This window comes from Hoplias malabaricus, chromosome 14 (genome assembly GCF_029633855.1).
Source record: "Hoplias malabaricus isolate fHopMal1 chromosome 14, fHopMal1.hap1, whole genome shotgun sequence".
In the NCBI taxonomy this organism is placed as follows: domain Eukaryota; kingdom Metazoa; phylum Chordata; class Actinopteri; order Characiformes; family Erythrinidae; genus Hoplias; species Hoplias malabaricus.
This window is the reverse complement of record NC_089813.1, coordinates 36932054-36954669: the sequence shown is the minus strand read 5'-3', so window position 1 is coordinate 36954669 and position 22616 is coordinate 36932054. Positions and strand designations below refer to the sequence as shown.

Sequence of the window (22616 nt, the reverse complement as noted above, 5' to 3'; positions counted from 1 at the left end):
CAATGATCAGCACAAGGACTATGTTTCTGTCTCTAAAAAGGATGCGCTTTTTGATGCACTGCAAGCTTTTGCAAACTTTCAGATACATTGCACATTGTTATTGAAATGCTGTGTTCATTCAGTGTGCTATAGATATGAGCTCTATCTGATACTATTGAGACTAGGGAGGCACTCATATGGAAAAGGCATCAGATGCAGATATCTGGCATCGTTTATATACGTATCTGCCCAGGGTTATGCCTAAATGTTTAATTAAGACACTGTCTTTTTAAAACCTACAGCAAATGCACAGTCAAATTAGTTTTAGATTTAAATATTATTCTGATATGATTGTGTATCACGTTGTTGATCCACCAGCTGTCGTCCAGAGACTAATCATGAAGACTCTTTAACGTCCTGAATGTGTCAAATCACCTTAATTCTCGGCATTTTCGCACATTTATTGCAATTGAAAGCATCAGGCGCAGGTTTGTGTTAATGGGGTTACTGGTGGAATGTGAACTTGCGTTTCTGAGACGTGGGAAACGGTGTCGGGTTTTCGAGCCCAGCCTTAGCTCCCAGCACTCTCCTTTCAGCTGTGTTCGGATGGCTCTCCTTTCTTTCTCTCTTTCTTTCATTCCCACCCTCCTCCTCTTGGCTTGGTTTAGTTAGATTTGGCTTGGCCCGGGCTCTAGTGTGGGTTAGTGCTGTATACACACAGTTTGAGGGCAGTGGTGTGGAGTGTGGGACGACCTGACCCAGGCGCGTTATGCAAACTTTTCTTTAGTTTCCTTGAACTGGTGCGGAGCATTTCGGGAAAAGTTTTGTTTTTTGTTTCTCAGCCATTGATAATAAACAATAGCTCCTCTTCAGTCCAACCTGGATTGGGTCGGATTAGCTAGAGTTAGCCGCAGGTGATTTGTAAGGTGAACTATAACACCTTGGAATGCACCTGAAGTCGCCAAGTTCTTAAATTCACGGACGTGACCCGTGTAGGTTTGCTTGCACCTGATTATCAGAAAAGTGAACACCTGCTCCTTGGCATCCATGATCTGATCCGTCATCAGTTACCTCTACTCGCTTTAACACGCGTGTTAGCTGTCAGTGATTATAATCAGATTTCTCTTATCCCCCATCAGCTTCCCGGTAGCATCTGTTTTAAAAAAACGAACGCTTTTCCCTTTGCCCTGCACTTCAGAAGGCACTCCGCTAACCTGATCATGAATTTGCACTCTGTTGCACCTGTCCACTGACATCCAATCCTGCTTAAAATCTGATTGGGCAAATGATTTGATATCAGGTATAAATTACCTCAAAGTTGCACTTATCCACTCTGGACTACAGTTACAGAAAAGAACTTAATCCACACCGAGATAGTGCTCGAAAAGTGATAAGCCTTTTTAAGAAAGCAGTACAGCGCCTGTTTGTGTTTTGTGCAAGGAAATCTCTTTCGCTTTCTTTGGAAATGGAGTGATCAGTCAGTAGGAACGGACTCTGCCAGCCTAGCGATTTGTCACAGGCTTTTTTTTTTTTTTTCCCGACAAGATTCAGTGCCATGGCATGAAAACATCCGGTTGTGTGACTGAGCATCTGTTGAGCTAATCTTGGCTGGCGTGAACTGTCACAGGCTGTTTGTCTCAATTTTGCGCTCGCTCTCTCCCCAATATCTCAGCACTGAGCTATTTATTTGTATCCACTTAAAAAAGACTGTACAATGATTACGTGGCACAGTAACACACTGACAGACTAGGGTACGTTTCGTTTGAGTGAAACGGTTCCTTCTCGGTTGTTTGCGATTGTATTAATCCAGTGTAGCGTTTATTTCCTTATGGGAATTGAGGCTGTGTGCGCAGTCAGTTTCAGCGAATTCCACTGTTAAGTATGAGAGGTATGTTTGCTGGTGTTGACCTGACATGAAGCAAAACTAACCTGTGTAAACGCACACACTTCTGGCAAAGGTGTGTATGGAAATCATGCGCAAATGACATTCCACAGTTGTCACCCTCACCTTGTGCGGGTCACCTGACCTGCATGCCATTACTTTGTTTGTGCTGCTGTCTGGTCACTAATGCGGGCGCCTTGATCTGATTTGACAGAGGCTTGCTGTGGAAGAAGGGTGGGGATGGAATTTCTACCTTCCAGAACATTGGTGGAGGTGGCCTTCAGGCAGCAGCAGTGACAGCTGTTTTTTTTTAAAGCATGTTATGATATTCTGTTTTTATTCTTAAGTTCCTTTAAATAGACCTTTGTCAGGTGTGTACAACACCAGTGCGAGATCTTCATCAGTCCAGATGTGTGCCTTATGTCTGTAGACGTAAAGCAAAAATAGTTCTTATGGTGTAGTACTGAGAGATATTTTTACATTCTTTAAAGAAAATGTTTTTAACCACAAAGTAGTGCCATTGAAAATGAATGGCAACAATTCCAGTGGTTTGATGTGTGTCTAGGCTTCTGTAAAGAGCTCATGCCTTTACTTAAAGGCTAAGCACCAGCGATATGAAAGTGTCAAACAAATAAATACAGTGGAATTTGAGTTCCTAACTTGTGTTTATTGATAGTCAGAAAACATGTTATTTCTTACTAATTCAAGGAACAAGGTTTAAAAGACCGTTGGTCCCCGTCCCCCCCCCCACTTAATTTAATGCAAAATGACGAAAAGGTGTGTTGTTTTTGGCTGCAATCATTCAATGTACAGTGGGACATCTGTGAACAAATGGCCCAAAGATCCCAAAATATCCAGAAAATGGACTAAATTTGTCAACTTTAAACGGGCACTTTGGAAAGGACCATCCGCTCACTCCGTTATCTGTAGCTCATTTCACTGGCGCTTTTCCAACAATATGGACATGTAAGGACACCAACGAAAGGTGTTCAAGAGCCTCTGTAACATGGAGGTAAACAGGGTAAGGACACTCACTTCGCCTGTTTTAGTTGGTGTTAGTTAACGTTAGCTTGACTCGCTAAACTCGGTGTCTCAGATTATACTCGGCTACGTAGCTGCATTACGGAGGTTTATAGTGTCGGATGAATTCGAGTTCGACTTCCATCACATTTACAAGAATAACGGTACCTCTACATTTGAGTTTAGCTTATTGCTAGGCTATTGTCATGAATAATGTTGGTTATTTAGCTAGATACTGTCATAACAGTCAGTCATAACGGTGTTTTACCGCGGCGTTGTTCAGCAGTTGTCCACCAGTGACGTCACGGTCGCGTTCAAGAATTTCCGTAGCGAGCTCGGGTTTTTCCGTCAATTTTAAAAAATTGTCAGTTTTAAAGCAAATTAAGCTGCTATTTTCATTTTAATTCATACTTATATCTGTCAGTAACTAAAATAATGTGGAATATTCATGGAGGTCCATCAAGTGGTGCTTTGTCTTGAAAAGCAAAATGTAGGCCAGGTCCTATCAGGTCAGATCATGAGAATTATACGTTCCTTACTTTTGTAATTCAATTGCTTTCTTAATGGAAAGTGCAGTATAAGCATGTATTCTGAGTGTCCTATAGATTGACTATGCTTTTCCAGTTAATTCCGGATTCCTCTGGTTGACTTGACGACGTCATGGCACACGTCAGCTTTTGGTTCTATCTCCAGTGGACTCCTTCAGGCTCGTTCTACAGATAGCAGGTTGACATCATCTTGCAGGTACACCATGTAATGTCCCACACAAACATGGAGCAAAGTTTGAAGACCTGCTGGAGTCCGATGTTCTTGGAGAATTCCACAGGCGCTCACATCATTATATTGATCTGTTCCCCCAAAGCACTGCACGACAACAGCGTTTTATAACAAACCAGCTCTCACCTGGTGATATACAACACACTTTGTGCTTTGTTGTATGATAAGGGTGGAATTTGTTGGATACACAGCTTCAGTCCTGGAGGGTCAGATTAGATCCGTGTGTGGTGTTTTCTTCCTTCTGACTCATCGGATTAAAATGACTGGGTAATTATAAAGCCCTACATGAGTGGGCACAAGTGAGTAATGAGGAATAATGAAACCTCAGCCCTTTGGGGTCAATGTTATGGCAAAAGTTATGACTGGAAATGACTTGGGAGATATAGTGCCTGAGAATATTTTGACTAAACAACTGACTGTGCTTTGAGAATGTACACTCGACTGTAGCCTGAAATCTCCAGTCTCGCTAATTTCTTTCTGGGTCCAACTGTTGCTAGACAAAAGTCTGCCTTAACCTTAACTGTAGCCTGATAGAGTTCTCTCTAATGCTGACCCTAGCCATTAGGACACTGGTGGATGTTTGTGAGCACTGCTGTGAAAAAATCCATTGCCCCATCATCCCAGATTAAAGTAATAATGCAATAATAATCAAGTAATGCCTCAAAAAGTAAACTCCAGTGCTTCCAAAGTCACCAACATAAGGAGCACTGCTGTGACTCCTTAGATAAGGGATGGCTAAACAATGGGTTTTGACAGATTGAAAAGAAGGCTAAGTGAATATTCAATGTGAAAGGCCGTGTCTTGAAAAAGCACTTTGTTCGGGCAGATTCTGCTGGACAAAAGTCTTGTAACGGTTACAGCAAAATACTGTCTAGCCCAGAAGACAGGTCTTCAGCTCCTCACTTGGACACCAGCTGTGTTTGGGTCAGCCGGGCCAGACGATTATGACCGAAATGTCAGACAGTAATGACGTCTACGGAGAATTTGCAGTCGTGACGTCCGACAGTTGAGACCCATTAACCCCCAAACAGTAGTGGACTCTTGTGTAATTTTTTCCAGCCGTAGCAGACAGGGATTGTGATATAAAAGTCTGCACCCTTTGCCTCAGTTAGTGTAAAAGTCTGCATGTTCTGGCCTTTTAAACTTTTACACATAAAAATGAGTCTGAAAGGTTATTGCTGCTTACTGTTGAGAAAGCAATGGCAGTCCCCTGTCTCCTCAAATATAGGAAATGAGACACTTAAGTAAAGATGTGATGTCTCTCACGCTGACACCGTGATATCAATAAAAGCCATAGGTCTCTGTGTAGAAATTTCTTTTCTGTTTCACTATTTATTTACAATTTTCTCAATTCTGATGTAAAATAATCAAGTCCTTTTTTACCCCCTTAAGCGCTTTAAACAATAAAGTCATAAGGTCAACATTTGCATTTGTAAACACACACTGAGGTAAACTGAGTGCGCTATGGGGAGAAACTCTGTTAGATGACACGAGGAAGAAAAAACCAGGAGGAACCAAGGCTTTAAAAAGGGAAACCACCATTCGTTTTATATCCGGATAAAGTAATGGATTACATTTTAAAAAAATGAGAAGTGTTTGTTTACACTCTGTAACCTTAACCCCAGAGACATCTGTATAGTTTTGTTTGTCATGAAGTATTCAGTTTCTCCATGGTTCAGTTTTGGTCAATAACTTCAGCACATTGCGGGAAAACAAACAGCGCTTTTCCATTGCAGGGTAGGCGTTCCTTACTTACAGGAGGTCCTCGGGTTACGATGTTTCGTGGTTACGACACATTTCCCATTTACTGTATAAAGCCTTGTTTCGACTTAAGTGGTTTTGCGTCGTAAACGTCGTGTCGTAACGGTCGTGTCGTAACGTGAACTTTGTGTTTGGTGTGCGCGGTGGAAGGGTTACCTTTTTTTAAACATTGCTTGACCATTACTTTATCAGGGGATAGATGCACAATTCTAACTTTACTATCTATTTATCATATATATTACGGAGGTTTTAACTAGTGTAGGGAAACATTGCCACATATAAAACCCTCTAGTCTTTGTTTATTAAAATATTCATAAGTTAAACCCAATCTTGAATGCATTAAAAGTGGCTCAACTGTAACGCCTCTCTTTATTTAAGCATTTGCAGATCTATGAATATGCAATTAGTTTCTGTGTCTATCACAATCCAGCCCTCTGCAACTCCCTGCCATGTAGCAAGTAAGCTGTTTTGTTCACACCACATTATTAGATACACACAATATTCTAAGAAATGAATGCTCATGGACGTCTCATTGGTTTGAGCCTTGGCTGCGCATGCAGCACTTTGGCCAGACTCATGTCTGGTGTGTGCTGGACTGTATAGCGGCTGGTGGAGGGATGCTTTGGCTCTCTCCAGGGGATCAGAGAACTTTGCTCTTACTGTCCCACTCTCTGTTGCCAAACCCCATGTGCTCTGCTGCTCTTAGGTAACACCAGGCTCTCAATGAGGCGTTATTGTGTTTTGTGTGTAATCAGTGTTACTGTATCCCAGTTTCGAGATTTGTTGAGGGGTGTAGGGTGGTCCTCCCTCAACATCCATGGCTAAGGTACCATTGAACAGAGCACTTAAGTCCCAAATGCTCCCCGTGTGCTGAGAAAAGCTGCATGCTTGTGTGTGTATTCACTGCCCCAGTGTACTGCACAGGTTGATTAGCATTTACAGAAAATGAATGAGTGGTGTGGCATTAGATACGACCAGTAGATTCTAAAAAGATAGTTCAGTCTCTCACTTAAGACTCATTGCAAAGAAAGTCATTTTCACTTTCATCTATGAATAGTAGAATCGTCAGTAAGTGATGTGACCATCAGTAGCTTAACGCATTTGGAAAGAGACGACACTTCCCGCCAAAGCCACGAGGCAGAAGTCCAAGGTTCCTCTATAAAGGGCTGTTTTGACTGTTTAGGGAAACGTGTTAGATGAGGTATTGATTTTTTTTTGTCTTGGGTTGGGGGAATGGTTACCACCTCATCATTCTATCAGAGAGGGGTCAGAGGTGGGAGAGACTGGTCAGGCATTACTGGAGGTCACTGGAACCTGAAGCTGTGGCTGTGTGGTCAGAGCGAGTGACCTCAGCGCTGAACAGCTGAACTCTGTTACCCTGAAAGTTCCACACGTACAGAAAAGCAACTGACACTTGGAGCACAGGACACGTGGAGCTGCTCTGATAACCCTTAATGGTCAAAAGTTTAAGGACATGGGGCTTATCCAACATTTACTTCTTCTCTTTTTGCATGATTTAATATTTTATTCCAACTTAAAATCGTATTCCAGTTCACCCTAGCATTGCGTTTGAAATTTCACGTTGAATTGACCCAAAGAAACGGTCCTGATTTTACTTGGAGCAAAAATGTGGTCACATTAATTCTCAATAAAAATTGTGGAAAAGCTACCATTTTGGAGAAACAAATGTAAAACAGACTTTTATTGTCATTGCACAACGTACAACAAATCTATTAATCCATCAGTGTCAGTGAACACACACAATTGGAGTGACCCAGTACCCGGGGAGCAATTGTGGGCTACGTGTCTTGCTCAAAGGCTTATGGAATGCTGAGCCAACAGTGATACAGTGGGTGTCCTGGCATAAAAGTATTAAATTGCTTAGATGTTAAGACTTTTGCATGGTGTTGTTTATAACCCAGAAACATGATATCTGAATAAACAAGTCTTTGAATGTTTGTTAACAAGGGATTGCATTGATACACACCAGTGTGCTTGTAAAATTGTACTCTTTCTCATGTTACTGCAGAGGTACCACTTCTGTGTGTTCTCCGAATTGGTGCATACTTATCTTTTTTCCATAGTATTGCGGCGTGACGTATTTCCTGGCGCTCGAAAGCTTGAATGAACGTTTTGAAGCCACGTGCCTTGTGTGGATCATCTATAGATCCTTGTAAAGAAAAGGCTTGTACTGTTTTATGACGTCACTGGGCCTCTGCGCAGAGCTGATAAACCATATCAAAGCCTCTCAGGCCTGAAGGGGCGGTCCCCGGGCGTGTCTAGCCCGAGAGCGTCCTTCCCTTTCTTAGAATGGCTGTTGCTGGTTAGCAGCACTAACTATCTGTGGCCTCTATCGGTGAGATGCGCTTGTGGTTTTGTTTCTGCTAAATGATGGACCCAACCTCTTCTTCTTTCCCGTGAAGTCTCTATGTTTCTCTGTAGACTTAACCAGTAACTTTTAATTTGGTTTCCTCTTTTTTCGGCAGCTCTAAAGCCTTACTCATCAGTGGTCACCAGTGTTAGCAAAATGCCACTGACCCTGTTTTGGACTTGTGAAATTTAGTCTGCAAAATTAGATGAAGCAATTGCGTTTGTGTTGCTATATAGACTTTGCTGGGAACAGTAACTGTCCAGTGTATTTTGGTGCGTGCAATGCTCATAAATATATATATATAAAGCTTGAATTTTTGAGACTGTACAAATACCACTGTTCTAAGCTAAACCGTGCATAATTGCATGCCTTTATTTACGGCCGACCACCAGAGCCCAGTTATCCATAGGTAGGAGCCTAATTGGTGCAGAAATGATTAAGTATAGCCAGTATTCAGCATTATAAAAAAGTAACTGGTTGTTTGTATGGATACTTCACACTTTCATAAAATTGCATCTGTGTACTGGTTAATTCTTAAATGTATAGTTCAGAACTGAGGATGCATATGTTTACCATAAGAGTTTCTGTGCTGTGAGTTGAATTGATTCAGTTATTGCATGTCTTTACATTCAGGCCTAATATTTAGAGCATGCACAGACCGAAAGAAATCAAAAATTCTCTTATAAGGACCATATCTTACCAATTTTTCCACTAGTGAACACAGTTTTGTGTCTTAATGAAACATCTGTGCCCTGCTTTGACATTCTCTCCTGTCCATAAACAGCCAGTTTCACTGCCCCTTCCTTTACATGAGAATGAGAGACAGCTCAGTTCAGTGCATGAGCCCAAGATTGTGAGGAACAAGGAGTAAAAGCTCTGGTTTTTAGCCTTTTTTTACTTGGTTGAGGAGTCTCACCACTCTACACAATAAACAGCACCAAATAAGAACAACTAATTTTTCCCAGGTTTTTTCTTTATTGATTGGATATGAAAAACGGACTGGTTTGTATTGTTTTTTTATATGTTGTAATCTCAAATGCAAATGCATTCCCTTTGAATTTCCAATGAACTGACAACGCCTAATGTTGGGAGTAGTCCAGTCCTTCTGTTTCTGTAAAATTGGTGTAAGACTAAACACAAGTGTAAGCGTAAGTGAACCAGTGTCCATCACCATTACCAGGCAATGACCAAGCAGTGACCAGGAAACCTGACCAGTACAAATGTAGATTACAATCTGTTTTGCATCCACTCTTGCTCATTCATTATTTTTGGCCCTGTGTTCCAAGAAACGTGTGTTAAATTAGAGGATTTTTCCCAGTAAAGAAAGTGTTTGATGTGATGATTCTTCTACTGATGATTCGCCTTCTCACTGAAAGCTCGGTTTAGGGAAACTCTGCCCTCAGAAACTTTCTCAAGGCTCACACAGGCACAGAAATTCTTGTCTGTGTCACCTTCCTATTTCACTATGTTGCTGCTTTCCTTTTACGGCATCAACACAAACCTAAACAATAGTCTTAGAGGAGATGATGCCCTCCCACTGATTCATTCCTTGGGAATATAAATAGTAATCTTGTCTAATATGTTGTGACTAATCTGACATAATTATTTAAGATATATCATAACTCTTGGCTTTTTCACGACTCGCATCAGTTATTGTTTGACAAGTTTAAACAACATGCACAAGTTGAGCAGCAGTATTATAATCCTAAATCTAGAACCAAGGTTAATTTTATTTAACACATCAGATACCACTTGAGTATACAGATGTTGATATTATGATACACTGAGGAAAAACATGTTGTGATGGGATTTATTTGCAGTGCTGTGTCCAAAGACTGCCCTTTCTATAGACGGTACACAACACCAGCATGTTTAAAGGCTAAGCACCACTTAATGGACCTCCATGAATATTCCACATTATTGTAGTTACTGACAGATATAAGTATGAATTAAAATGAAAATAGCAGCTTAATTTGCTTTAAAACTGACAATTTTATTAAACTGACGGAAAAACCCGAGCTCGCTACGGAAATTCTTGAACGTGACCTCACTGGTGGACAACAGCTGAACAACGCCGCGGTAAAACACCGTTATGACTGACTGTTATGACAGTATCTAGCTAAATAACCAACATTATTCATGACAATAGCCTAGCAATAAGCTAAACTCAAATGTAGAGGTACCGTTATTCTTGTAAATGTGATCGAAGTCGAACTCGAATTCATCCGACACTATAAACCTCCATAATGCAGCTACGTAGCCGAGTATAATCTGAGCCACCGAGTTTAGCGAGTCAAGCTAACGTTAACTAACACCAACTAAAACAGGCGAAGTGAGTGTCCTTACCCTGTTTACCTCCATGTTACAGAGGCTCTTGAACACCTTTCGTTGGTGTCCTTACATGCCCATATTGTTGGAAAAGCGCCAGTGAAATGAGCTACAGATAACGGAGTGAGCGGATGGTCCTTTCTAAAGTGCCCGTTTAAAGTGGACAAATGTAGTCCATTTTCTGGATATTTTGGGATCTTTGGGCCATTTGTGCACAGATGTCCCACTGTACATTGAATGATTGCAGCCAAAAACAACACACCTTTTCCTCATTTTGCATTAAATTAAGTGCAGCTTCTAGAGTTGTTGTCCACCATCTACGTCACAGGCAAGACGCCTATTAGAGTTTCCCAACACCGTTGGGGGGGGCAACGGTCTTTTAAACCTTATTCCTTGAATTAGTAAGAAATAACATGTTTTCTGACTATCAATAAACACAAGTTAGGAACTCAAATTTAACTGTATTTACTTGTTTGACACTTTCATATCGCTGGTGCCTAGCCTTTAACGCCTGGTTATTGAGGGTTTAATGACTGCACTAAAAGTGCTTGTAAAACTAATCAGAAACTGAAATGTAATCAACATTGTGTAAATCTAATCTGCACCTCAGAAAATGTTATAGAATCTAGAAACACTGTTTTCAGTAGCACACCCTTTTTTCTTATTGGTTGGTGCTCACCCCCAGGGAGTTTGTGGTGGCCTTCGCTTTGTGTGACACGCTGGGTTTTTTTTTCTTTTTCTTTTTCATTTGCCTGTCAAATTGAGGTTGAAATTGGGAAAGAACAAAGGCAGGTGTTTATGATCACAGATGAGTCAGATTCATGCAAATGCCCCGTGTTGTGGGGAAGAGAAGGGAAAGGAGGGGGGGTGTCCCTACCTCACTCAGAGATCGCGCTCTCTGTTAGAATGAGAGGAGTACGACTGTCCACATGAACACCTCAGCGTTATGAATGGAAACAACCAAAGCAGTAGGAAAACACCAATCTCCAGACTGGGAACTGAAAGAGGTCAGAAATTCCAGCAGTGAGCCCACGACGTTTGTTTCACATCTGAGGGCTCAATACACCTTTTGCTTTGTATCATGAGTTAAACTGTGATACATCCGTCCTACCACTAGGTTCATTGGGTTCACATTTTTAGTTTATTTCATTACAGCATACATCTAGCATCCCAAACCTAATCAGGACAGCAGATTAATATTCCACACCTGGAAAACCTGCTCTAATACTTAATAGTGAAGAGTGTGGTTTACTTTAACCGTGGATCTATAGAGAGAGCGACTTTTGCTTGTTGCAGTTGTATTTTTGGAGTTGCAAAAGTTTTTCAACAGTGATAAAATGTACAGATGGATTTTATTCAAAAGAGTATCCAGAGAAAAAACACACACTATTGTTAGTGATGTGGTTGAATGGGCAGTTGCCCTGGAGTTTTCTGTGGAAGTTGAAGTGTTTTAAACTCAGTTTTGTGTGATGCTTCCTGTTCCTACAAGTATTTTTAAATATTTTCTTTCTTTTCCTCTATGCACTGGATAGATACTAGAGTGGGAAGCTCCATGAGCACTGGGATCTGTACTCAGCTTATTCACCAAAAACCAGTCCCTACATTTTAAGCAAGGAATGTTCAACATTGCAGAAAACTCACTAGTTTGGTGATGTATGGTATGTGCATATTAATGAGCATATCTTATATTCACAGTGGTTAATTGCATGATTTAATAAACATGCAAGGTTCTCAGTGTGCATACGCAGACCAGGAGCTTGGAATATCTGTTCAGGTTTAAATATCATGTATTTTGTGATATTCTTGGAAAGTTACATCTGCTACACAGAGATGCATTCATTCATATCATTTTTGATATCCTCTTCAGACCAACAGAAAAACCCAAGAAGCTGTCAGAGGTGCAGGGCATTGCTAACCCAGACATTGCTCTGCAGTGAACTATCACTCAGTATCTTTAGGCCTTTTTTTGGCAGCACAGCATCCTCAGCACTTGTGTCACAACAGAAGTAGGTTGCTGCCGCAAAAGAGGAAATTGACTCAGAAGAGATTCTGAGAATGTGTGCGGGGAGGTGTCATGTGACTTGCTGGAATGAGCCCTTCTCATTTGCATACGGCCGCTTTGGGGAGGAAGAGGCGTGGCCTCGGCGAGGGGCCTTCGGTTCTATTTGTTTACATCTGTGATTATTTTTTCTTTTTCTTTTTTTGACTCATGCCATGCCACAGAAAGGAGATTGGCAGTGATAAAGCCCGCCAAAATGTCACTTTCATAATAATGGGCCCAGTCGTGCATGTGTACAGAAGGAATAAATGGGTAGTTTTCGTCAAATCTGCCATTTTTGAAAACTGACTTGCATGAAATTACTTTTGAAAATTCGTTTGGAGGGAGTTTACGCAAATACACTGCATTGTCAAATGCCAAATGAATGAAGGCTGTCGTTAGGGAGTTTGCACCTCTTTCCTGCAGAAATAGACTCTGTTCTTTGGAGAAGGCTTTACACTGGATGGTGGGTCATTGTTGTGAGGATTTACTTGCAGCCACATAACCTTAAAATTAAGGTCCGGGACTGATTTTGAGTAACCGGTTGTGGATCACAACAAACGTTATTCAAACTCAAATCCCAAAGGAATTGCAGAGTGTATCTTCACTTATCAATCTCACTTCTCACTTCTCACAGTTCACTTCCTCCATTATCCCCAGTGAAACTCTGGTCTTGCTCTGGTCTCACTACAAGTCTCTGTCCTAGTTTGTCTTTATTTGTTCAATTACTCCCTTTTCTTATTTATATGTTCTACTTGTATTTCTCTGTTCACAGCTGACCAAGTTTACGGAGACCAAGATATGCATGAAGTCGTTCGCAAACACTGCATGGACTACTTGGTGAGTTCTTTTCTTTCTTGCTTTATTATTACATGCCGTTTAAATCCGAAAGCAGCATCCAGTGCATCCATATGCTTCTTTCTTTTATACCTTTTATTCTCAGATGAAGAACGCAGACTACTTTTCAAACTATGTGACAGAAGACTTCACCACATACATCAACAGGAAAAGGAAAAACAACTGTCACGGGAACCACATTGAGATGCAGGCCATGGCGGAGATGTACAACCGCCCGGTGGAAGTTTATCAGTACAGCACAGGTGAGGTACAGAGGGAGGTCCCCTGCGCCACGTGTTTTCATTTGGGGAGGAAAAAACCTTTTGGAACGTATAAAAACAGAAAAAGGAGTGGGCGAATGAGTCAGATTGTGACATTAAATACAATGATTTAAGCAAGAAAAGAGATGTTATTTAAAGCTAACTAGGGTGTGGTGATCTGCAGGCCCGGAGTGCAGAGGCAGGCATGAAATGAAAGCCTAAGCTGGTAGATTTAGGATCTGATGAGGCTGAGTGATATCGTGTCCAAACCTTCCCCCTGATCCACACACTTGTAGACTGGGTTTTTACAGGCTGTGCTGGATAAACTGGTAAAGCACACGTGTAATACGCTGAACATGTTGTTATCGGTATGTTTTGTGGAGTTGTTCCCCGCTCTTGGCAGGGAGTAACACACACCTGCCTCTGATAATCCGAATCCCACTCCGTTAAAGTTCCTTATTCTGCTGCTGCTACTGTGTAAGTATGTGCAAAAGTTTCACTGTCGCCTTTCCACTGACCCAGCACATTCCTCTCATCCATGGAGTGGCAGCAGTTGATGAACTTCATACTCTGTTGATGTGTTGGCACTACCATGAGAAGTTTGATCCCCAGTGATGCTTAAAGAACACTGCTATCCACATCGCCCCCCTCAACATTCATGGTGCTAGCTGGCACTGGTGTCCGTCAGCTGACGGTTCTGGGCAGGTTACGTTCTCCTCTGGAATGTCAGGCTGTTTAGTAACCTTGTCCTGGCCTCACTTGTCTTGGGGGAAGCATGTGCTTGCTCCCGCCCTACAGAAGTGACACTGAGATTGGATGGTGTTCTCTGTTGGCTGAGCTGGATGACAGCTAATGAATAGGGAGGTAATTAGAACCCCAAAAACATGGGGGAAAACACCTCCCTCACCCCTGATCCCACAAGCATCACTATACACCTCACCACCAGACATAGACTCTATTCAAGTCAAATACATTTTTTATAAGCAAAAGGTGTGCTCTTGTAGCCATTCTGATCTTCTACATTCATTCATTCATTGTCTGTAATATTTTATCCAGTTCAGGGTCGCGGTGGGTCCGGAGCATACCCAGAATAATTGGGCAGGAACACATCCTGGAGGGGGAGCTTGTCCTTCACAGGGCAACACACGCTTCTTCTACCTTCTTCACCAATCTACCTACCAACGTGTGTTTTTGAACCGTGGGAGGAAACCGGAGCACCCGGAGGAAACCCACACAGACACAGGGAGAACACACCACACTCCTCACAGACAGTCACCCGGAGGAAACCCACGCAGACACAGGGAGAACACACCACACTCCTCACAGACAGTCACCCGGAGGAAACCCACGCAGACACAGGGAGAACACACCACACTCCTCACAGACAGTCGCCCGGAGGAAACCCACGCAGACACAGGGAGAACACACCACACTCCTCACAGACAGTCACCCGGAGGAAACCCACGCAGACACAGGGAGAACACACCACACTCCTCACAGACAGTCGCCCGGAGGAAACCCACGCAGACACAGGGAGAACACACCACACTCCTCACAGACAGTCACCCAGAGGAAACCACCGCAGACACAGGGAGAACACACCACACTCCTCACAGACAGTCGCCCGGAGGAAACCCACGCAGACACAGGGAGAACACACCACACTCCTCACAGACAGTCGCCCGGAGGAAACCCACGCAGACACAGGGAGAACACACCACACTCCTCACAGACAGTCACCCAGAGGAAACCACCGCAGACACAGGGAGAACACACCACACTCCTCACAGACAGTCACCCGGAGCGGGACACGAACCCACAACCTCCCGGTCCCTGGAGCTGCTCCACCGTGCCGCGCCTGATCTTCTACAAGCAAACTTTTGGGTTTGTGTTGGGAAGCCATTGCTGGTTTAGTGATTTTCTGATTAAGCGTATCAGATAAATAAAAAAAACCCCTCTATCCTGTGGTCCCTCGTGAGTGTGATACCACTTTCAGTAACTACTTGAAAATGGCCATATTTCTGATCCCTATCAATAGTATGTATGCTAAGAATTAACGATATCTATCAAGAGTCTTTTTTTTTTTTTTCTTTTTACTTTTGCACACACTCCAGTTGTTTACTCTGAAAACAAGCAGAGCTCTTTTTGCCCCTTTTCTGTCGACACACTGGACATTCTTTGGCCTTTTGGATATTACCAGGGTGTGAAAAGTCACATATTCAAGCCAGGACTTTGTGGCTTTTAAACCCTTGTATGCCTATTTTCATAATTATCTTCTTACAATTATCTGTATGGTGCGGCACAGTGACACGTCAGGGCGTGTCTCTGTCACACAGCTCCAGGGTCCAGGGCTTTTGGGTTCAAACCCTGTCTTTGGTGACTGTTTGTGAAGAGTTTGATACTCCCTGTATCTGCATGGGTTTCTCTGGGTGCTATGGTATCCTGTCTAAAATCACAAGCTGTTGGGGGGGTTGGCTATTCAGAAGTGTCCTGTGATGGACTTGAGCTCCAACAAGTGTGTGCTGCTGCCCTGTGCCCAATGATTGAGTCTGCTCTGTAATGAATGAGTGAATCTATATTTTGTGTGATGAATTTGCTATGAAAGTTAAGTTTTCTTCTTAACCAAAGGACCAATCAGAGCTAGCAATATGATTGTCCCCTACCACAATGAGGTGACTAACTTCCTCAAAGCAGGCACGGCTCGTGAGTTGTTCATGGAGCCTCCTTCTATTTCAGAGCAGGCAGCAGCTCTAAATTTTGGAGCATTTACCTGTTATTAAACTTAATTACTGCATGAATATATACTGGACACAACAGTGGTCAGTGCTAATTTTTTGGTATATTATTTATATATTTCCTGTATTAAAACACACATATTTTGGAACTACGTGCACAGGGCCTTTGAATATATATATATATATGCACATTGTTTAGTGTTCACATCTTCTGTTTCAGAACCAATCAACACGTTCCATGGGATCCATCAAAATAATGATGAACCAATCAGAGTTAGCTACCATCGTAACATTCACTACAACTCGGTGGTGAACCCCAACAAAGCAACAATTGGAGTGGGGCTCGGCCTTCCTGCCTTCAAACCAGGGGTAGGTGCATGTTCTCTGACTGAAGACTTACACCATAACTCACCCTTAAAGGCTAAGCACCAGTGATATGAAAGTGTCAAACAAATAAAAACAGTGGAATTTGAGTTCCTAACTTGTGTTTATTGATAGTCAGAAAACATGTTATTTCTTACTAATTGAAGGAATAAGGTTTAAAAGACCGTTGCCCCCCCCTCCAATGGTGTTGGGAAACTCTAATAGGCGTCTTGCCTGTGACGTAGATGGTGGACAACAACTCTAGAAGCTGCACTTCATTTAATGCAAAATGAGGAAAAGGTGTGTTGTTTTTGGCTGCAATCATTCAATGTACAGTGGGACATCTGTGAACAAATGGCCCAAAGATCCCAAAATATCCAGAAAATTGACTAAATTTGTCAACTTTAAACGGGCACTTTGGAAAGGACCATCCGCTCACTCCGTTATCTGTAGCTCATTTCACTGGCGCTTTTCCAACAATATGGGCATGTAAGGACACCAACGAAAGGTGTTCAAGAGCCTCTGTAACATGGAGGTAAACAGGGTAAGGACACTCACTTCGCCTGTTTTAGTTGGTGTTAGTTAACGTTAGCTTGACTCGCTAAACTCGGTGGCTCAGATTATACTCGGCTACGTAGCTGCATTACGGAGGTTTATAGTGTCGGATGAATTCGAGTTCGACTTCGATCACATTTACAAGAATAACGGTACCTCTACATTTGAGTTTAGCTTATTGCTAGGCTATTGTCATGAATAATGTTGGTTATTTAGCTAGATACTGTCATAACAGTCAGTCATAACGGTGTTTTACCGCGCCGTTGTTCAGCTGTTGTCCACCAGTGACGTCACGGTCGCGTTCAAGAATTTCCGTAGCGAGCTCGGGTTTTTCCGTCAATTTAATAAAATTGTCAGTTTTAAAGCAAATTAAGCTGCTATTTTCATTTTAATTCATACTTATATATGTCAGTAACTAAAATAATGTGGAATATTCATGGAGGTTCATTAAGTGGTGCTTAGCCTTTAAACACCATAACCTTGTAGAGCCTGTGTGTCATACTTTAGTGGAAAAAGAACCAAAGTGTTGTGCGGTTCAGGGTTAGATCTTCTTTAAAGGGGTGGCTTTATCAAAAGCTTAACGAAACTCTCCTAACTTCTTGGAATAGGCTGGATATCGATATTCATTGTTAATTGTGATAATTCCACGGTATACTTTTCTGAGTGTAGTCAGTACTCACAGAACAGGGACCAGTGGTTTACATTAATTATTTATCAACTTTCATTGAAAACTGCTACTGGGCTGTGTATATTTGTGCATCCTATCAAAGTAAAGAGGAGGGTCTGAAGTCAGTGATTAACTGTGATGTTGATTTTTATGGTTTGTTTTTTGTGTAAGGCAGTGCAGAAAGATTTTCTTCTGAAAAACTGTATCAGATCAACATTAATATTGAATTTGCTTAGTCTTGAGATGCAAATCCTACCAGAGATGCTATTTAGGTCAGATTGTTATGCCTGGGTGGATGCAGGTGATGCATGGGCTCACTCACTTCTACCTAAGGGCTGGATGGCTCAAAATATGACCAAAGGTTGGGGATTTTGTCCTGAGTGCAGACACAGACCTGTTGTATATTTTCAGAACCACAAATGGGTGCAGAGCCACGTGTCACTAATGGGCACATACCAGCTTTCCCATGACTTAATCTCAGCTCATCTAAGAGATCAATAAAGTAATCTCCTTAGTACGTTATACAACATGTTTTCATTGATTGGCCTAAATAATGAAAAGTGGAGGCGAGATTAATCAGAGCTGGTTATTAATGACTCTAACTGTGTCTCGTTCTGCGAGTCAGATGTGATTGAGAGCATCAGTCTTCTGCTTAATTGTAGTTGCTTATGCTCATTGAGAAATAGAGGCTAATCTGACCTAGCTGACCCCTGTCAGTGTGATTGATTTAAAGCACTTTTGTGTCACCTTGGCTTATGCGTATTCATGCACACCGCTCAGACTGGACCTCTTCGAGCCAGGCGCACTCGTACACACGTTGCAGTTTAGTGCTATTTCAGCAGGACCTGCTCCTACGTGCTCACTCTGTGTGTTATGTGATCTGTGTGGCCCAGAACAACCTGTTGCCTCAACACTGCTTTAGAGACAGTGACACACTTCATTGGCCTCATTTATGTAGTTGTACATGTAGTATGGTTTGATTTATCTAGAACGTTTTTGAACTGTTGCTATTAATATGATTTACAGGTATATTGTCGTACCAGGTCAATTGTAATACGTATCTAAAGATGTCCTACTGCTTTTTCTTACAGCAAGGTACCCACGGAAATGTATATTTGCCACAATTTTAAAACCTTACAAGGCTTTCTACTTTCCAGACAGGGTTCGTTTTGAATCCAAAGAATGGCTATCGAATCTGCTGATTGTGATTGGAGATTGTGTGTTTGAGGGACGTCCCCAGTAATGATTCAGCCGTCCAAGGCTGGGAGTCCAAGTAGAACCGGGCTCGCGCTTTGGGTGTGTAGGATGCCCCCACCCATCCATCTCTCCCCTCATGATTATTCTAAGTATAAATTAAACCACAAAGCCCTTAGATATTGGTATTTAAATACACTCTTATGAATCTAAAACCATTTCAAACTAAACACAATGTTGAACGGCTTGCTGCTAGAAAGTCCAGTATGCCCCACGCTCTTTCAGCAACCGTGAATATTAGTGTGTGAACCTGTTTAAAGGGTCACTTGCATCCACACGCAAGCAGGTCAGAGCCAGAGTGAACTTGTTTTCACTGGACAGCAAAGTCAGAAGTAGGTGATAGTCTTGAGCTTATCAAAGCCTGCTGAGACAAAGAAGCAGCCCACCTCCACAGGACACACACAAACACACACACATACACTTCAAAGAGCCTGCCAGAGTGGGTGGGGGAGCATACCACACATCCATGACTTTCAGGGGGGGATCCTATTAGCAGAGCAGTGTTTTGTTTGTGCACCAGATGCCTAATGATAAGACCGTAATTTAATTTAAAGATATAGATACTGGGGCCAGTTATTACTGGATTTTAGCCACAGCAGAGCTCTGAATGATCCTACCACTCAAGTCATACCTGCTCAGTGGGGGTGCTGACCATTGAAGAACAGGGTAAAATGGAGAAAGCTTAATATATAGAGCAGCAAATGGACTACAGTGTGTAATTGTAGAACTACAAAGTGCCCCTCTCTGGTCAGTGGAGCTAAGAGAATGGACCGTGCCGAAACAAGGAGGTGGTCATGGTGTTGTGACTTATCTCCGCATGTGTGTTTGAGCCTCACTCTCCTGCGTGATAATTGTGTGGTGTCTCGGGCTTTATAATAGAAGTTGTGTGTTGTGCTCCAGCTGTGGTGGTGGTGGTGCAGTAGGGGTCATCTAGTCTGTGTGTTATAGCCCTGGAGGAAAGCACAGTTGGCATGTGGAGCATGCAAGCAATCGCTCTGCACAGAAGCCCGGCACATGCTGTCTGACTCTCCAGACACTCCTCTAGACAAGGGGGAAAGAGAGAGAGAGAGAGAGGGAGAGGGGGAGGGGGTGCAAGACAAAGAATGCGCATTCTAGTGCTGAAATCAGGACACAGGATCAAACTGGTCCTGTTTGCTTTGCTCTGCTGCCTTCCAGAAAGTACAGGGACAGACGAGAAAAAACTCCTCAGTGGCTGCATCAGTCTCTGTGTTCTCTTTGGTTCCTTAAGTCCAGGATAAGACCTGTGAAGGCCGTTAAAGAGAGTTAGAGAAAATCCATCAAAGGGTTTTACTATTCCAGGTCCTTTCTTTTTGTTTGCTCTCTAATGAAACCCATACTTTAAATGTCTTGTCATTAGACAAAATTAGTCACAGAAGATTTGGGCCAGGCTTATAAGCATTCTTACATTCAACCTCTCCCTTTCTCTCCCTCAATATCACCCTCAGTATATCTTTCTTTCATTCTTTTTACCGTTCTCTCTCCACAATTTTCTCATGCTGTAATTTTTCCCGCATCTTTTTCGTTCTCTCTCCCTTCCTGTGCCTCTTTTCTCTTCCAATTTTCTTTGATTATGATTCCTCTTATTCTCTCTCTCTCCTTCGGAACAGTACGCAGACCAGTCTTTGATGAAGAATGCCATAAAGACGTCTGAGGAGTCGTGGATAGAGCAGCAGATGTTGGAGGATAAGAAGAGAGCCACTGACTGGGAGGCGACTAACGAGGCCATCGAGGAGCAGGTGGCGAGGGAGTCATATCTGCAGTGGCTCCGGGACCAGGAGAAACAGGCGAGACAGGTCAGAAGGGGTCAAGCCTGAGAATCTGCCTCAAGCTTCCCCTTTGCACACCCTTTACGCCACCACATTCCACGTCCACCGTCATCCTCCTCGGGCTGCGCTGCACCGGCCGCAACAGTTTGATCATTTCACCTTTTGTGTTTCAGCATAATACTCGGTAATCTGAGATGGCTCAAATGGGAAATGCTTTGTAATGCTGGTAATGCAACAATGTGACAGAGTTAGCCATAAATACAGTGGTACCACAGCTCTCACTGAAGTCTCTTTCACTCTTCGCTGTTTATTTTCGCACAGTGGCTTTTCAGCTTTGTTGTACAGTACATATCTGTTTAAATAAAGGCTCATCTTTCAGAGAAATCATCCCCATAAACAGTGGGTACACTCTCATAGGTACACTTCAACTGTGAGAGACAGAATCTAAAAAAATCACACTGTATAAATTATTTAAATAATTATTTTGCATGAAATAAGTATTGGTACACCTACAAACCAGCAAGAATTCTGGCTCTCACAGACCTGTTAGTTTGTCTTTAAGAAGCCCTCCTATTCTGCACTAATTGCACCTGTTTAAAAGACACCAGTCCACACACTCAATCATTCACACTCCAACTTCTTCACCATGCCCAAGACCAAAGAGCTGTCTAAGGACACCAAGGACAGATTTGTAGATCTGCACAAGGCTGGGATGGGCTACAGGACAATAGGCGAGAAGTTTGGTGAGAAGCCGACAACTGTTGGCGCAGTTATTAGGAAATGGAAGAAACACAAGATGGCTGTCAGTCTTCCTCGGTCTGGGGCTCCATGCAATATCTCACCTCGTGGGGGCAGGATGATTCTGAGAAAGGTTAGGAATCAGCCCAGAACTACATGAGAGGACCTGGTCAATGACCTGAAGAGAGCTGGGACCACAGTCTCAATGATCACCGTTAGTAACACACTACGCTGTCATGGATTACAGTCCTGCAGGGCACGCAAGCACATGTCCAGGCCTGTTTGAAGTTCGCCAATGGAGATCCAGATCCAGAGGAAGCATTAGAGAAGATCATGTGGTCAGATGAGACCAGAATAGAGCTTTTTGGTATCATCTCCACTCGCCGTGTTTGGAGGAAGGAGAAGGATGAGTACAACGCCAAGAACACCGTCCCAGCCGTGAAGCATGTGGGTGGTCATCATACTTTGGGGGAGCTTTTCTGCAAAGGGGACAGGACAACGGTATTGCAACCTCCTTCCCTCAGTAAGAGCATTGAAGACGGGGTCACGGCTGGGTCTTTCAGCATATCAATGAACCGAAACACAGAGCCAGCGCAACTAAGGAGTCGCTCTGTAAGAAGCATTTCAAGGTCCTGGAGTGGCCTAGCCAGTCTCTAGACCTGAACCCAATAGAACATCTTTGGAGGGAGCTGAAACTTAAAAACAGCCCAGAAACATGAAAGATCTGGAGAGGTTCTGTATGGAATAGTGGGCCAAAATCCCTGCTGGCGCTGTGTGTAAACCTGGTCAAGAACTACAGGAAACATCTGACCTCTGTAATTGCAAACAAAGGTTTCTGTACCAAATATTATGTTTTGTTTTTCTATTGTATCAAATACATATTTCATGCAATAAAATGAAAATTAATTATTTAGAAATCATACACTGATTTTCTGGATTTTTCTTTTGAGATTCTGTCTCTCAAAGTTGAAGTGCACTTACGATAAAAATGACAGACCTCTCATTGTTTGTAGGTGGGCAAACTTGCAGTATCAGCGTTGTATGAAATTCTTATTTTCCCCACTGTATTTGACCGACTGGTTTTCAAAGGCGATACCTGGCTTTAGTAGCGAGCGGTTTTAACTGCGTTTTCTCACATCAGCCACCTGTGAGCCGGGCCTTATTTCAAAGAAATGCTAAGCCTTCATATAAAAGGTCTCAGAAGTGAAAGTATCAACATGTTCAATAAATAACACATTCTCTCTTTCTCGTTCTCCCTCCGCAG

General features: G+C 42.6%; 2 protein-coding genes and 1 pseudogene across 5 annotated transcripts in view; 2 read left to right on the top strand and 1 right to left on the bottom strand.

The window, feature by feature from the left end:
- The window catches only part of plxna3 (plexin A3), a 587367-nt gene that overhangs the window by 174007 nt on the left and 390744 nt on the right, over positions 1 to 22616 (bottom strand). The gene's annotated exons all lie outside the window — the stretch shown is intronic.
- otud5a (OTU deubiquitinase 5a) overlaps positions 1 to 22616 on the top strand; it is a 34834-nt gene that overhangs the window by 8834 nt on the left and 3384 nt on the right. For 3 of the 4 annotated variants that reach the window (XM_066644580.1, XM_066644579.1, XM_066644582.1), the window contains 4 exons: positions 12932 to 12996; positions 13100 to 13256; positions 16209 to 16357; positions 20456 to 20641. In XM_066644580.1, coding sequence (XP_066500677.1) covers positions 12932 to 12996; positions 13100 to 13256; positions 16209 to 16357; positions 20456 to 20641 — 557 coding nt within the window. The remainder of the gene's footprint in view (positions 1 to 12931; positions 12997 to 13099; positions 13257 to 16208; positions 16358 to 20455; positions 20642 to 22616) is intronic. The other variant, XM_066644581.1, reaches the window with a different exon arrangement.
- LOC136666411 (uncharacterized) lies at positions 20655 to 22609 on the top strand (annotated as a pseudogene).